Here is an 18,465-nt window from a genome sequence, read left to right as displayed (position 1 = left end):
TTACGACTTATCTTAGAAGAAAGATTAAGGAAAGGCAAACCTACGTTTCTAGCATTTGTAGACTTAGAGAAAGCTTTTGACAATGTTGACTGGAATACTCTCTTTCAAATTCTAAAGGTGGCAGGGGTAAAATACAGGGAGCGAAAGGCTATTTACAATTTGTACAGAAACCAGATGGCAGTTATAAGAGTCGAGGGACATGAAAGGGAAGCAGTGGTTGGGAAGGGAGTATGACAGGGTTGTAGCCTCTCCCCGATGTTATTCAATCTGTATATTGAGCAAGCAGTAAAGGAAACAAAAGAAAAATTCGGAGTAGGTATTAAAATCCATGGAGAAGAAATAAAAACTTTGAGGTTTCGCCGATGACATTGTAATTCTGTCAGAGACAGCAAAGGACTTGGAAGAGCAGTTGAACGGAATGGATGGTGTCTTGAAGGGAGGATATAAGATGAACATCAACAAAAGCAATAGGAGGATAATGGAATGTAGTCGAATTAAGTCGGGTGATGCTGAGGGTATTAGACTAGGAAATGAGACACTTAAAGTAGTAAAGGAGTTTTGCTATTTGGGGAGCAAAATAACTGATGATGGTCGAAGTAGAGAGGATATAAATGTAGACTGGCAATGGCAAGGAAAGCGTTTCTGAAGAAGAGAAATTTGTTAACATCGAGTATAGATTTAAGTGTCAGGAAGTCATTTCTGAAAGTATTTGTATGGAGTGTAGCCATGTATGGAAGTGAAACATGGACGGTAAATAGTTTGGAGAAGAAGAGAATAGAAGCTTTCGAAATGTGGTGCTACAGAAGAATGCTGAAGATTAGATGGGTAGATCACATAACTAATGAGGAGGTACTGAATAGGATTGGGGAGAAGAGGAGTTTGTGGCACAACTTGACCAGAAGAAGGGATCGGTTGGTAGGACATGTTCTGAGGCATCAAGGGATCACCAATTTAGTATTGGAGGGCAGCGTGGAGGGTAAAAATCGTAGAGGGAGACCAAGAGATGAATACACTAAGCAGATTCAGAAGGATGTAGGTTGCAGTAGGTACTGGGAGATGAAGAAGCTTGCACAGGATAGAGTAGCATGGAGAGCTGCATCAAACCAGTCTCAGGACTGAAGACCACAACAACAACAACAAGTGGTACTATAACAATGAAAAGTGTAATATACAGTGAGAAAATAATAACTATGGTGTGAACGACATAATTTTTTGGTGTACATATTGATGAGAATTTAGACTGGGGATGGGGTGGAACATTTTGAAATGCCTAAAACAACATAGTTCAGCGTAATTTGCACTTCGAATCATTGCATATCTTGGCAAGAGACACCAGAAAGAAAGTCTTCGCTGCTCAAAAACAAAAACATAACATAAGAATAACATGTGGTGCTCATCCACAATCATCTTGCATGTGTCTGTTTAAGGAGTGAGGCATTTTGACTACTGCTTCACTGTATCTTTATTCCCTCATGAAGTTTGTTATAAATAATCTGCTCCAGTTCACAAGGGCCAATTATGTACATAACTACAACACCACAAGAAAAAATGGCGTTCATTATTCTGCATTAAGATTGATTTAGCACAAAAGGAATTGCACAAAGCAGCCCTGAGTTACAATTACTGTTCTCCCCCATGATATAAAATGTCTTAATAGACAGTGAAATTAAATTTGAAAACAAACCAAGGAAGTTTCTTCTTGGCAACTCCTCATATTCAGTAGGAGAATTTCTATGACTGTATTGTGAATAAGATGGTGGGGAAGAAAAACTAACACCTGTATTTAAAAGAAACACAAACCACCTTGTAAATGCTCAGCATGTAGCCATATTTACATGTGAATGTAAAATGACAAGTTCTACATCATTACGATTAATCATGCAAATGATCTATAGAACATGAAACTAACTAACTAAAAAGATTACGCATCAAGTTTTCATTCAGATACCACATTTGAATGTTAGCTGTTTGTGAGAATGAGAAATGTCTACTGGCATGTATCAGAACCCGCCAGCAGCATGAACATGGTCTATCGTGCTAGAAGTTTATTGTTCTGCAATACTGTTGTGAATGTTGGTCAGGATCCCACAACTACCATGCAAATTTGAAATTAAAGAGTTCAGGAGAGTCAAGCCCAATGCCAAGCATTATCTCAGTAGCCTCACAAGAGTAGTGTCCGAATGACATCTGGTTATGGGTCACAAAGAGAATGGCACACCACCATTTGCCAGTAGTTACTATTGTTGAACTGTGTCACAGAGCCAAAGCAGCATGGATGACATATTTGTATGTGTCGACCATTCTCATTTTTACTCTATATCGAACTGGTTTCGAACCACTGTTGTTGCCGGAAGTGGCAGTTCTGTTTGCTAAATTTCTCATGCTATACACCTGCAAATCACCTAAGAATTTAATCATCTATTCTTCATCCTTTTTGTGGTACCACTGTATTGTACGGAATGGAAACTGGGGACCTAGAAACGATGGAGAGGCTTCATCCCCACCGTAGCCGTCAGTGGTTCACAACCGCACAACAGCCTACAGCAGTCCACTCACCAAACCGCCGCCCCACACTAAACCCAAGGTTATTGTGCGGTTCGGCCCCCAGTGGACCCCTCGGAAACATCACACACCAAATGAGTGTAGCCCCAATATTTGCGTGGTAGAGCACATGTGATGTACGCTTACGTGGAGATAGTGTTTGTGCAGCAATCGCTGACATAGTGTAACTGAGGCGGAATAAGGGGAACCATCCCACATTCACCGAGGCAGATGGAAAACCGCCTTAAAAACCATCCACAGACTGGCCAGCACACCGGACCTTGACACTAATCTGCCGGGCAGATTCGTGCCAGGGACCAGCAAGCCTTCCCGCCTGGAAAGCAGTGAGTTAGACCGCATGGCTAACCGGGTAGGCTAATGGTACCCTTACTGGGATAGAAATTTTAATGGCCAACAGTGTAGGTGGTTTTCAATTTAAGTTCTGATCAGTATTCACATCATGGAATTTTGAACAATTAGTTTTACATATTTCCATTCCCCTGTGCCTTACAATGACGACTATGATGATATACACTGATGAGCCACACATTATGATCATCTGCATAATAGCATGTTGGTCCGCATTTGGAATGTAATGCAGCAGTAGTTCTACATGACACAGAGCGATAAGCCTGTGTTAAGTTTCCAGAAGTATGTGGCACTAGATGTTTACACACAGATCTTGACAACTCCACAATCACTATGCGGGGGTGGCTCATTATGTAAAATAAAACTTTGGGTTAATGTGGTATGACTGATGTAAAGGCAACGTAAGAGGTGGATTCCTTCTGGGAGCAACGGAAAGATGAATGTCATGCAGCAGTACTCTCCTTGATAGTGTGGACATTATTAGAGTTGGCAGTAAACCACTAGACGCTGAGCAGAGGACTTATTTGCATCTACAAATCTGCGCCTGAGATTTTTGGGCAAGTAATAGCTTCTGTAACCAAACCATCAGTAAGTTAATTCTCTGCAATACCCATATGACTTAGCACCCTCAGACAACAGAGCAGGCAGTATGACTAAGCTCACAGTAAAGGGTGACATGAATAACATTGATCAACAGTCTGGAGACTGCTTATTGAGTCATTACAAATTGAAATGCAGTCGAGGGAGGCGTGTTTAATACAATATGGGACGCTGTTAATGACCATCAGCTTCACCATAAGAGACGCTGCATGTTCCCTACAACAAAAGTCATTCCTGACAGGCAGGAAACGTAAGAGCATATCCTTTTCTATCCACAGTTTTAGTGTTGTCACTGTAAATCACAGTAGCACAGTGATACTCCTGAAGAGCTGAGGGGAACATATGCTGAATGGTCATGGTAACAACTGAAAATTTAGATTCTTGAAAGAGATTCATCCTAATTTGTTACCTGAGCACTAACCAAGGAGGATGGAGGGAGAGAGCACGAGGAAACACAGGGAGTACATTCTAAAAGAACAAAGGTCTTGGCAGAGGGCACTGAGATGCATTTCAAACAGTAATCCCACTGGAGGCAGGTCATGAGGTTGATGCCGCTTCTATGGAAAAATAATTTGATAAGTTGGACTGTCAGGAAATTATTGGATGGTGCATAAGTGAGCAATAGTTGGTATTGTTGGAGCTAAAGAGGAAAGATCCCCACTTCGACAAGAAGGCTGTCTATGGGACTAGTCCAGAAGGTGACTGTGTCAAATCTTACTCCAGGATGACAAACTGGGTGCAAAACTATCAAATCTGAAGGTGCTACTGAACCATAAGACTGGCAATCAGAATGAGATCAGGGCCTGGTAAACGAGGAGGAGAGTGGAGTGATCCACAAGCTGTAAGGTGTGGGAAAAGAGGCAGAGAACATAAAGTTTTTGTATGCAGCTAGCCTTCAGTTGACAAACACGTCAGTTTTTTGACTGAGCAAAGCATTAGGTACCCGAGTAGAGTTCTGGGTCAGGGGATGATTCACATTTTCACCAGAGAGAGAACTGGATGGCACATGAAAGAGTCCAAATGAACGCCCTTTGGATGGCACCTTGAATCTGACGTTCAGCCAAGGCTACAGCTTGAGAGCTATACTAAAGGGAAAAGTTGTCAACATACAGCGCAGGGGTGACCTGTGTATTGATCCCTGCATTCTTTCATACTGCACTGAATGAGATACCAAGCTTTAGCAAGGAGCCGATTAAAAGTGACAAGGATGGTCTGTGAAGAATGCTGCTTGAGACACTGCAGGGCCCTTTGACAATCCTGAATATCTGCTGCAATGTCTTTGGTTCACCACGGCACCAGCCAACAGCACAATAGGCTTACAGAATGAGGATGGTAGTTCCAGCGGCATGGGTGATCATGTTGAAGACATCTCCCACACTCTTGTCAATGCAATCTGATAAGGGGGGGGGGGGGGGGGGGAGTGACAGCAGAGGAACACAGTTGTCAGTCAGTTGGCTCTTTTGAGAGCCCAGCATGGTAAGTTGTCCTTCAGTGGAGACAAGGAAGTGACAGGATAACCATAAAATGGTCACTGTCACGAAGATCACTGCACAGTAAGCACTGGAGCAAAGCCACAAGATTGGAGAGAGAGAGATAATAAGATCAGTAGCTGAAAACGTGCCATGGGTGGCTCTAAAGTGTGTAGTAGGAGTAGCATCGCAGAGGGCAGAAATATCAATTTTGCAAAGGAGCTGGCTAATCAAAAGGCCCCTACCATGAAGTGGAACTTCCCCAGAAACTTCCCTGTAAGAAATGGATGTTAAATGAGTTCCTTGTCAATTGACTAATGGGAACATAAAACGGAATGAAGAGATGAGGGTGGGGTCTACTGAAATCCACAAGTATCAGAAAAGAGAGGTGTGTGTGTGTGGGGGGGGGGGGGGGCAAAGATGTTGGATTATGGTGGTCATCTCAAGATGAGTAAGTGCCCTGCTCAGAGGTAAATAAATGGCTATCGCTGGGATTGTTTGCATTCACACTGTTATTGCTTTCAATGTATTTCAGAGGGAAATCCGTTCACTGATGACATCTGTACAAACCACAGTACAAACATCTCCATATGTTCAGCCAAGGCTACAGCTTGAGACCTATGCTAAATGCAAAAGTTGTCAACATACAGTGCAGGGGTGACCAGTGTATTGATCCCTGCATTCCTTCATACTGCACTGAATGAGATATCAAGCTTTAGCAAGGAGCTGGTTAAAAGTGACAGAACGGTGGTAACTACGAATACTTCGAGAATGCCCATTCAGTGAAGTGTCTTTGTTGGAGAGCAACAAAGATCACAGAAAAAGAGGAATATACTTTCTGTGGTTCTGGCAGGTGACAAAATGCTCATTGCAGTTACACTGGATCATCTGTTGAGAATGTCCTGGTTAGGCATCCAGCAGTCAGGACAGGTCACACCCCTGGATCACTGCCTGTCACCGGTGGGGGTGGATCAATGCCAATGAACACTGGTTCAGCGTCTGATGGCATGAGGGGGAACTGCTCCCTCCAGGCCATTGGAGCAGCCTTCTACTGAGATTTCTTCCATCTCATCTTCCACGAATTTTGATGGTTGAGATTCTTGTGTGTGTGTGTGTGTGGGGGGGGGGGGGGGGCTTACCCACAATAGGTAAGGAACACAAAATGAGTGAGCAGCCCTGGAACCAATAGTCCTTGACTCCTTCAGCCACTTGCTTGTGTCTGTTACTGATCTGAGGATTTCAGGACACAGGGTTCTCGAAAGGGAGCCCTATCACCAGTAAATGGCGAAGAAAGGTGCTGCTCATCTGGCTAGGTGTTGAGGGTGGCCCTCAAAAATGGTGCTGCAGGAACTATTACAGCAGAGAACTATCGCCTCCAATGGTCAGGTTTATGGAGGTCAATGTCGAGTGAATAAATACACTAGGAACTATTGATGATCTGATCAAAGCAGTGGTGAAGGCTGATATCAGTGGGACTGGATAAAAACAATAGCGTCTTTTCTGAGCTTCCAAATATAAGAAAGAATCTGTGACCATCAGTTTATGGATTTTGCGTTTCTTGATTGGTGTAGCACACTTGGGGGATCAGGGAGTGTGGTTGCTCCTGCAATTCACGTAGACAGGTGGCAGCACACTTGGTTAATTTCCGTGAAGTGGCTGGCCACAGGCTCCGTAGACCTAAAACAGGTCATGTGTATACAGGGAAGACATGCCTGAAGTGCAGGTATTTAAAGCACCACATCCGGGGTGAGATATACAACTTCACATTGCAACAGTAAGCCATGATTTTTCCAGAGGGAAGCGAATTGCCCTCAAAAGCAAGGATGAAGTAGCTGTGTCAACCTCGTCGTACCAAGAATTGAGGCAAGTAATTGTCTGCATGCAGGTTGGTTTTGTTTTCCTCCCCCACAGCATGACCAAGGAGGGATATTTCTTACAGTCACAAAGATCAGCACTGATTGTGATCTGCCTGAAGAGGCTGCTGGAGCCTCGCAGCCATGGGCTGATAATTTTTGTCATATATCCGACATAATGCCACTCTGAACAAATGTTCTCCCCAATGGTGCTACATATGTAAAAGAAGGCTATGTGACATAACAGCCAGTGTGTGGAGCCCCAATGCACAGGAAGGTGACATCTTGAGCATTTATAGTGTGATTTCTGTGTGATCAGGGGGCTACCACAAACAGGTACCTGATGACCACCCACATGGACAAGCTACCATCCTTGGTTTTAGGCAACCTTCCCTGCATGGCCTGCACATTCTATAAAAATAATTTTGAAAATGTGGAGGTCAAACCCAGATGTAGGGACCAAATGCAAGTTCAACAAAATATATGGTGTAAAATAGAAGGAACAAACTGTGAAAAGCTGTAACTGACATCCTAGGAGTGAGCTTGGTTGTCATGAGAAAATCTGTCCACGTGAATACGTCTCAAAAAAGATAGAAAGTAAAAGTACTGCAGTCACTTGGGGGTCCATGCTCACCACACAAACAGTGACAAAAGATTGTGAGCCCCCTGGAGGTGCCATTGGGTCAACATGGCAGGGTCATCTGCTGTGGAGCCCCGTTGTGAGGTGGGTCTGCTTACAGGGTGGCAAACTTTCATTCTCCACAGTCTAGCAGAACAGCTCTGCTATTTACGAGGTGCTCATTTCCATGTGCTGCATCGTAACAGTCTGCTCTTTGTCAAAGTTACTTATGTCAGTGGATTTCATCATTTGCAGCTCATATTGTCACTAGAAAGAATCCCCATTTGTCTCTGCCCAGCTTTTATTCTTCCTTTGCGTGTCACATCCAGGCAGCATTCGATCTCACAGTGAGAAGTGGTCATAATGTTTCAGTTTGTCAGCGTATGTTGCCTTGAACAGAACTGAGTAAACTGTGCTTTATCTAAATTAAGTGACAGAACAATAACCAAGAATCAATAATGAATAACTCTGAATATTTCTTTACTGTCCCTTCTACTGCTGCACCTCTGTTGGGCTTGATTAGACGCTTGTATCACAGGTAAAGAGCACTTCTGCTTCATCAATGTTACGTGGAAGGTCATTTATAAACAACAGGCACAAGACTGGTCCCTGTATTGAACACTGTGAAGTGCCAGTGGTAATTTCAACCCACTCAGAAGAAGAGTCACTATGACAATTATCTAACATTATCTTTTCTTCCCGTTTTAACTGTAAGCACGAAGTTAACTACTTATTCACTGCAGGTCGAAAGCAAAAAGGCTGTTGTTATTTGCACAGTAAAATACATTAGATAGGTCACAAAAAATTCTGGTAGGTGAAATTTGTCACTCAGATAATTTAATACATGGGCAGCAAAATGGCAGATGGCTTCTGTAGAGAGGCCATTGTGGAATCCAAATTCTGATAATTCAGAAGCTTATATTTGCACACAAGCTCAACCATTCTTAAATACATTATCTACTCCAAAACTTCTGCAAAAGAAGTGAATAGTGAAAGAAAAGACTACTTATTAATATGTGTCCTACTAAATTTCTTAATCAGGCATACTTCAGCTTGTCTGGAAAGATATTCTCTGAAAGTGATGTATTAAACATATGGTAGTTGTATAAGAAGAAAATGCTCTAAACATTTTGTTTGATATATTTTCAATCATGTGAGTATTTTTGTTCTTAGCAGTGTTAATTATTTTCTGATGCCCTGGAAGAAATTGGTGTTATCTTGATTTGACTGAATGCTTGTTGTATGGAATGTCCCATATACTGAAATTCTTTTTCATCTGAGATAAATGTATCAAGTTTCTCAGTCACATTTAGAAAGTGGCTGATAAAGAGGCTTACTATACGTTTGGTGTCTTGGACCATTTGATCTTTATCTTTAATAACTAGATAACTTTGCTTCCTTCTAACTACACTAAACAATGTTTTCATTTTATTTTCAGACTTACAAATCCAGACATGTCATTAAAGCTTTTTGATTTTGTTGCAACACTTCTGAATAAAGTATTTTCTATAATATGAAAGCAGTTGCTCACCTATGCTTATCCTGACTAATTTCTACAGTTCTCTCTTTCTGCTACACAATACTTTAATATCTGTTGTTAACAAAGGTTCCTTAGATACACCACTAGAGCCATATTTCACAGTCTACATAGTGAAACAGCTGTTACATGCTTAGAGAAATTTACTTATATGTTCATTAAATTTAGAAGCTACACTCTTTGTCTCATATTCATAATTCCAGCTGCTGGTTTGCAGGTTTCTTCTAAAGAGATGTGTCATGAGTTCATTAATTGTTCTAAAGGTTTTCCTAGTTATGACATAATGTATGGCTGATTCACTGTCATGATGTGACAACTCATTCAAAAATGGATGAAAACTATATCATGCTGCCATATTAAAATATTTCCTATTATGTTGCTACTGTCCTGGACACTTCTGGCGGAAAAATTTACAGCTGAGGTTAGACTGTATGGAGTAAAATTTTTATATCTTGTTTTCGATTTGACTCCTTCAAAAAGATTGACACCGAATTTTTTTTTAGACAGATGACATAATATGGTTTCAAATTTTTCTAATAACTTCTGAAAATTTCCCACTGGGGATATGTAAAGAGTAATAATTATTACCTAGCTGTTAAGCAGTATGACTTCATATACAACTGCTTCCACATGTTATCCTGCAGAAAAACTACTTGTTTGAATTTGTGGCACATCTGTATTTCTGTCATTCTGTCTTTCTACATTCCAGTGCTTTTTGATGAGCTATAATTCTTTTGATTTCTGGCTTACTGTTCCCATCATACAATTTACATTTGTTCATGGTCATTATTTCATTACACTACTCATTTTCTGTCGCATCCACTCAGAAGATTCTGTGGTTCATGAATGAACACTCCTGTGTAATGTTCTACAATTTTTGTTTTTAAACTAACAGTATTTTGCTTTTGGTTTGTAACTGGGCACAATGGTAAGATTTATTTTTATACTTGAAGATGACCTGATAGCTGAAAACTATTACGTTAAATAACACATAATGTAGAACACTACACATGTGTGTTTCAGTCATAATGACATTACTTAACATTATGAGAGAGAACTGTGTTACAATGCTAATTATAATAATAAAATAGTTGTAAAAAATAAACTGGAAGGTTTCTGAGAAGATGCTTTTCAATAAGAGTAGAAGGAACCGTACAACGTTAACATCTTTAACTCAGTCTTAAACTCCACCACATTAGCTAGATGACATTTAAACTTTTATTACTAATGTTCCATGAGAAGCCACTCTTTTACAGTTTGGCATTAGTAACTTGAACTCTGTGTTCCACTTTCAGATTTCACGCTATCTTGATGAAATTCACTTTCTTTTGGCTAATGGGAACTTACTAGCTTTCTTTCTTCCTTTACAAAAAAATGTTTTGCTTCCTCAGATTACTTCTTTAGTGGTGGAGAGCAACCTCTGAGAATACTCAACCTTCACCTTCTTGGTACTGCTCTGTATGCATCAACAAATATTATTTTAAGAGTCATCCTAAAAGCTAAGTAGCTTCTTAAGTACTCAGCTGGCACATCAAAGGAAAGAACATGCTAAAACTTCCAGTTCATTCATTCATTATGTTCCAGATCACATTATGAGAGAGTATCTTCATGGATACAGAACAAGCTAGATTACACACTAATGAAATATAAATATCAGTACTGAAGTGGGCTCTTAAGTTTACAGATATAGCTGAGAAACCTTCTGAGGCTTTTCCAATAAGAGTAGTTAATTTATCAGAACTTCTGTCTTTGGCTAATGATGTAGTGATGATGTGGCATGTGATATAATGCATGCATAGACAGCGACAGAATAGAACAGAGGTAATTTTCATTTTAGTTATATATTCTTTTTTTGGAATGTAGATTGCAGCACTAGAGTCTGTATCACAGTCTGAGGTCTAGGTTTGAAGAGTGGCAGTTTGGTTGACAGATGGTGAAGCCAATGAATGTGATGTCACAAGAATACATGATTAATTAACGACACATCATCACAGCAATAGACCGATGAGGTCATCAACATGACAGCCACACTAGCTTCGAAAATCTCTTGCTGAATGACATCACTAACAATAAAATAAAAACATTATTAGCAAAACAAATGTCGACAAACTACAGGACTTCCACTGGAACAGAGGGTTTCTGGTGGGGAAAACCTTACATTCAAATTCAGTAGGTTATAAAATAACAAGAATTAAAAATACACATATATAAGCCTATCCACTGCTGCTAAAATCTCAAATGAAATAAATGCAAAATTTAAAAGCAATTTTTGCACAAATCAATAAATAACTTACTAATAATCACCACCTCTAATATCTGTAGAGATCTGTGACACAAAACGATCAACTAACCAAGAAACTCTTCCCCTCCCTTATCCATAAATGGATCATCTCCCGTAACTGTACACAGATTCACAATCAATGCAACCTACCCCAATTTATTGCCATCTCCACAAGAATTACACACAGTTATAGTAAACAACATATTCTAAGCAACCCTCCATTCGATACCTCAACACCTCCACTAGTACAATAATATAAAATTTATTCTGCTCACAATTAAATCAGTCAGCTCTTCCTAAGGAAGATTACACAGAGAGGCATCCAAAATAGCAAAAATAACAATAAAGAAAAAATTAAAGAAACATATCTTACATTCATACTAAATGATTAACACACACACACACACACACACAGTCTAACTCCCCCCTGTGCTCTTTCCATTCAATAAAACAAACCTCAAAAATTAAATTTAATAAAGCCACATATGCAGAAGACACAGCTTTCAAAATGTAATACAAAACACATTCACCTACAGGTATTCCTCCTCCACATACACTTGCCCAAACAAATTTATGGTTAGCACAATGGACTCACATTCGGAAGGATAACAGTTCACACCCACGTTAAGGTCACACAGATTTCGGTTTTTCACAATTTCCATAAATTGTTCCAGGCAAATGATGGGACAGTTCCTTTGAAAGACCATGGTCAATTTTTTCCCCAATCCTTGAAACAATCCAAGTCTGTGCTCCATCTCTATGACCTCGATGTTGAAGGGACATTAAACCCTAATCTTCCTTCCAACAGCTCCAATAATAGCAGACCAATATTCCTCTACAGTAATGGTTTCAAAATTTAGAAACCCCACACAAAAATTAAAAATAAAACACTCATAACCAAAAACCCTAACCACCCCCCATCGTTAGCAGTCCACACATCAGAATAAATCACATTTCTATCCTCTATATTTCCTTTAATAATATCTATTAGCATGGCAATGTCTCCTTTTTCATTATCTTAATAGCAAGTCTCATCAACCCTTACCAAACACAAAAGGGCCAAAAACCCTAATCACAACTATCAGCTTACCCTTATTATATTTAGCCTTTCCAAAACAGAACTCATCAATTCCTACCATGAACTCCTACACCATGCCACATTTTCCCCCTCCTACTTACTACAACACTACAAACCTCCCACATAAAGGAATCCAATCAATCAGGTACTTCCTACTAAAGTACACTTCATTGCATGAAAAATAAACACTATAAATAATTTAGGACAAAGAAGAAAACTCACTGAGTAGTAGAAGTGTTGAGTCGCCTAACTAGTCTCACTATCTCTGCTGCTGCCTCTCTGTCCCACATTCCTATCTCCACACCTCCTGCTTCCCTCCGAGCTGTCAGCCACACTTCTCCAACCCCCCCCCCCCTTTCTGCTTCCCACATTACATACCTCACCCCAGTGTACCTGACAAACTGCAGACTCAACACTGTGTGTTCAGCCGGCAGCTGTGTGTATGTGTGTGTTTTATGTTGATATGGGGATGGTGTTTGTATACATGTGTACTCTGGTTCATTAAAATATCCACATTAAAGCTAGCAAAGTTTCCATTCTTTTTTGTGTGCCTGTTAATGATTGAACACTTCTGTTGTCAGGAACAACACAAATGTAGATTTTTATCAAAACTTAACTTGAACCACTCAAATCACATATTCTTCCTAATCAACTGTCCATGCTACTGCACCGTAAACATTACATCCAGATCTAGTTACAGCGAGGTACCCAGTTGTTAAGTGCAATAAATTAATTTAAGTCATCCCATCTCTTCCCTGATGAGCCTCACATTTCAAACAAATTGTTAACTGTTTCCTGTTGCAACGTAGAAATCATGGAGACAGCGTTGACTGAAATGTGGAAGTTGTTAAGATACTCACTCCATATTCTGGAGGATGGAGTTTGCTATGTCCAACTATCCAAATTTAGCTTATCCTACATCATTTCAGGCAAATGCCAGGATGGTTTCTTGCATAAGACTATGAGGACCACCTTCCCTGTGCTCATAGACATACTTATACATTCTCTGTGTACATATATTGTGTGGTGTAACATAACACTTAGGTAAAGTGACGTGTTACCCAACATATACGTAACTGACAAATGTCAGTCACGACATCTGAAAGTATTTTAATTAGTTACATAAATGAGGATAACAAACTGTTTGGAAGTTTTCATCGCCATTCACGCACATACAGGGCCACGGACAGATGACGTTTGTATTCAAAGTGAGACAGCAGTTGCAACTTCACCACGATTTGCAGTACTTGCTAAGTTTTCAGTTACCCCATGCTGTGGTGTCCTGGACTGGAGATACAGGATGCACCATGGGAAAGAACATGCCATGATAATTATGATCATGTCCTCAAAGGCATCAGAAGAATCTCAAGAACTATCAAATATGTATGATATGCATATTGTGGTTGCATCTTGAACTGTCAGCTTGAAATTATTGTGGTGTCTTTTATAAAGAGATCGTAATACGAACAGACAGTCATTGTATTTTATTTGAGAGCATGAATTTACATTAGCCTATGTTAATTTCAGAAATGTTTTATTTATTTTCAAGATTGGCTATTTTGCTATACTCTTGACTTCCACTGGAAACTGCATAATTTGGAAATCAAAGTCTGAGCTTTACGAGATTGCCAATCGTGGAGAAGTAACAAGTAAGCAAATTAACATCCTGAAGCTATAGCTCATGAACAAACCAACCAACAACAACAAACAGGAAAAACCCAATTGAAGCAACTTACTTTCATTGTATTGATAAATAATCCCCTGGATGAATGAATAAATAAAAGAAAGTGACATTTCTCCCTATCTCTGATTCTGTTCCAGAAGAAGGGGAGCTGGTGTGACAAACTCCAATACAATTGGCAACATCCTCCATAACAACAACAACTCCAAGCAAATTCTATGTACCATAAATATACAGAACACATACTGGCAAATCAAATGTGAACCAACCACAATTTTATAGGCAGCACGGCACACACAAGGTCAGGTCGACCGAAGCGTCCGATCCCACCCGTCGGCTTTGACCCGTTACGTAAGGCTGTTGTGGTGTGTGACGTCACGACGGCGCGGAATTTAGTTTGTTAGAGTGGTGTGTTTGTAGGTGTCGTTTTGATGTGATCGCATGGTGCTCTCTGGTGGTGTGTTTATGTGTTGTGTGTTAGGTAACGTTTTTGGTTTAGTTTGCGTGTGTGACGTGTTTATAGGTGGTGTATTGTTGCAGTTGGTGGTTCTCCCTGGTGGTGTGTTTAGGGGTATGGGGTTCATTTGCGTGTGTGGTATCAGTAGTGACTGTGCTTTCAGCAGAATATTTTTCAGTGAGTTAACGATTTTGGTTTTGTTATATCAATTTTATTGTAGTTTTTTTCTGTTCGTCGTGTGTGAATTTTGGTAAATTGCTTTTTTTATGCCTTTGGTAGGTATGGATATGACTGGCAAGGTCTACAGTTTTTGGTTGTCGGCGATGATGGGGGACAGTGAGTTCTCTCTAATAAAATTTCTTCAACTATTCGGTTTTTTGGATGAAGTCGTGAAGTGTTCATTGTTTCGTGAAGAAATGAGGCTTACTAAAATTCGGCATCTCAGACCAGGGAGATGTCATAAGGATAACAGGTAAAGGGAAGTGTTTGATTCCAATTTTGTTGGTTTGTTGTGTTTTTTGAGGTACTGATGGTTGTGGATGTGGTTTTTATGATTTGGTATCGGTAGTTTCTGTTGACCTATATAGTGTTCAATTCCGGTGTGTAGTTGTGGGTGTTCCGGTTGCTGTTGAGCTATATAGGTCAAGGGAAGTGTTCGATTCCAATTTGTGGGATCAGGAGCTGCTGTTGAGCTATATAGGTCAAGGGAAGTGTTCGATTCCAGAGGATATTGTGTTAAGTGGAATTTGGGGAGTTTTGTGTTGTCAGTTTTTTTCGTCATTTTGTGTGGTTTGGTATGGTGGTGTGTGTCTAAATTTGTTTATATTTACTTTGTGCCCACCCAAAAACCCCCAATTTCCCACACTTGCCTCGTTAGTTTCATTAGGTTTTTTGTGGAACGTGTGTGGGGGTTTATTTTCATGTTTGTGGTCATGTTTACGTAATGACGTCATAGGCACCATATTGAAGTCGTAGTGTATTGTCGTTTCTGCCATACTTGCGACATCATGGGTCAAAGCAGACGGGTGGAATCGGACGCTTCTGTATTTCCACAAGGTTTAGACACAGTGTTAACAAAATGGCACATAATAATCTCACTGAAACAAAAGTAAATATCACAACTGCCATCTATTTGATCAAGTAAATATTGCAACTGCCATCTATTTGGTATGTGATGGCACACCTCGAAAATATATGTGGATGTCTTGCATCATTCATAATACAACCCAATAGCTACAACAGAACTGTTTGTCGATAGAAAGTGGTAACCCATATGAGTGTATTTTGAGTTACTGCATGGTTTAAGTTTGATTACATTCAAAGACAAGAGCATAAATACAATAATACAAAGAAATTCATTGAGTAGACCTTGTTTTCTAACAGTAGGCCTACATAGGAAACTTCTTGTTACCAGTACATGGTGCACTCAAAAGATTGTGTGATGTGATTAACCTTTACTAAATTACGCGTCAGCATTTTCTTCCAAGCACCTTCTATTCTTGTTATGGAGCATATTTTATGCATACAGAAGTCAGATGATAGTTTTATGTCTGCTACTTTGAACACATCATGAGTCAAAGTAGATGGGTGGCATCAGCAGGTTTCATTACATCCATCTTATCTGACAGTGTACACAGATCAGCAGCATATCTGCGGTTGTGCAGGCAGACTTTAATTGGAAGTTCTAAATTTATTCCCACTGACTCTGTTATTTTGCCCAGTATGAGGTAACTTAACTATATTTTCAAGCTAAGGGTAGCCTATTTATCACTAGCGAATGCTGCAGTGTGGAAAACTCGTGCATCTCTCTTCAAAATCATGGAAGACATCCTGGGCCATTTATTTTCTCAGTTCTTTAAGAAACTGACTGAGGGTGAACATATGGTCTATAACCTGCTTCGTAGTTACAAAGGATCTCGACAGTTAAGGAAGTAAGACAGCTGCGCAGAATGCTGAAACCTTCGATTGTTTTCATCATCTGCAGATATCTCTCTCTATCTTTTGAGAGAGAATGGAGTATGTTGCCTGCCTACACACCAGTCAACAGGTACAGAGCCTGAGTCAGCATCGTACTGCTGTGTCTACTGAATTATAACAGATGTCTACAAATTCTTGGAAGTGCGGTATCATGTATTCACCAGGGAACCATTAATCACAGTGCTCTCATCATCTCTCAGTCTCTGTAATACTGGCTAACGAGGAAATGACATTCACACGAAATAGGTGAGTATATGAAATGGACATTCCTTGAGAAGAAAAATGCAATGTGTCACTCCAAATAGAGAGGCATTTCTAGAATCAGAACTTTTGATGCGCAAGAAGGAATATGACTAGCTGGCTTACAAATGTGTAGCCTCACTGGTTCAAAAAAATGATGAAGTGGTGGTCACTACAGGTCAATCTGTCACCACAACCTGCACGCCAAAAACTAATAGGCCTACAATAGCAAAACAAACTGTCGCACTTAATCAAGTGTGAAGAAATCAAATTTGTAAATTGGTGACATCTGGAGAATAAAAATTTCTGAAATTCCGTAGAAATATTACGTAGTTCCTCATAAATTTGTCTCTTGAAGAAGTCAGATAAACTGCATTTTTAACAACTACCTTAAAGAAATTTGGAAAGTAAGTATTTAACTACTGAGAGATACAATGCAAGTAACGAATGAAAATAATAACACGTATGAACCAACAGTAGTCCTCAAATGAAATTAGTCTTCCACATCACAATGCATGCATAAACACTATGTTGCCAAACATCTCGCACAGAACACGTTCACTGAGATCAAGTAGATTCCAAGAACGCTCAATAGGAATGATACAATGCACACGCCATTCTCCACTATAATGCCTTGCCTTCTGTACATTTACTCGCCATTAATCCACAATCATCTTTTATTCCCTCCGGTTTAACTTCCCAAAACGACATTCGGTTGGATAATGCTACGTATGAAATATGCCTTCATTCATGTAAATATACAAGAGCTTCGTATGGAAATATGCAATAACTTCATCTACATACACGTAATAAAGCAAAGCGATACACACATGCATACAGTAATACATATGAAAACATGCCAAACCTTTCTGTTTCAGGTAAAGCACATTCTCTTCAGCTTTCTTTGTTTTCACTTCAGTATCCAGGCATGACGCCGTGATGTTGACAAATTTCTTTGTTGATACAAGATCAACACAGAAGGAAAAATTCCCTTCCCCAACAAGTAAAACAGTATCATCTACTGTAAACAAATCCAGTCGCATTATAACATTATGGCGGAACGCTTGTGTTATTAACTTCTCTGGACAGTGTCGGTGAAAGATTACACCAGCTAAACTGGATGTCGAACAGCAGCTGTCGGCAAAATATCGTCATATTTCGCTTTTTGCCTAATTATAAGATAGCCAAGAAGAGTCACGAGAACGCGAAAGAATACAGCTTCTGATTGCGTGATAAGGAAAATTTGTAAAGAAAAACAAATTAACTATTTCAAAACTATTGATAAACACGGTGACAGTTCTATTGCCCACCAATCCAAAGTATAGTCTATAGTGTGATTTTGGTATTAATAATGTTATCAAAAAATTGATTCTATTTTATTTCCCTGTATGCTTTAGCCACACATTCCATTTTTCTAAAAAATGAAACCGTGCGATACAACAGAAATCGATAAACGAGGTAGGCTTACCATTTTAATCACACTTAAAGGTCTGTATTTCGTAAAGTGAAGCGTCGTAAATAATATAGGAACTTAAAATAAAATCCGACAGTCTCTACGCTTACATGCGGCATATCTTCCGGAAGACGAAAACCGAATTTCGGAAACTGTTTTTCGCTGTGGTGTTTACAAGAGCTGAAGCAAATTTGCTAGTCCACTCAGCTATGGCATCTGGAAACCAGCTGTTGCAGTTTCTGATTTAGTCATCACAATCGCTATTTCACTTTAATGAAAAATTAGAAGTAGAAAGCTTCATTTTCAGTGT

At 39.7% G+C, this 18,465-nt stretch overlaps 1 protein-coding gene across 2 annotated transcripts in view; it reads right to left on the bottom strand.

Moving 5' to 3' along the window:
* The window catches only part of LOC126236777 (mitochondrial ribosome-associated GTPase 2), a 175,911-nt gene extending 158,121 nt beyond the window's left edge, over positions 1–17,790 (bottom strand). Inside the window, exon 1 of one of the 2 annotated variants that reach the window (XM_049946355.1) lies at positions 17,568–17,790. In XM_049946355.1, coding sequence (XP_049802312.1) covers positions 17,568–17,745 — 178 coding nt within the window. In that variant the 5' untranslated portion in view covers positions 17,746–17,790. The remainder of the gene's footprint in view (positions 1–17,567) is intronic. The other variant, XM_049946356.1, reaches the window with a different exon arrangement.
* Positions 17,791–18,465: the final 675 nt, after the last annotated feature.

Source organism: Schistocerca nitens, chromosome 2 (assembly GCF_023898315.1).
Source record: "Schistocerca nitens isolate TAMUIC-IGC-003100 chromosome 2, iqSchNite1.1, whole genome shotgun sequence".
NCBI lineage: Eukaryota > Metazoa > Arthropoda > Insecta > Orthoptera > Acrididae > Schistocerca > Schistocerca nitens.
Note: the sequence above shows the minus strand (reverse complement) of the source record. Positions and strands in the feature narration are given on the sequence as shown.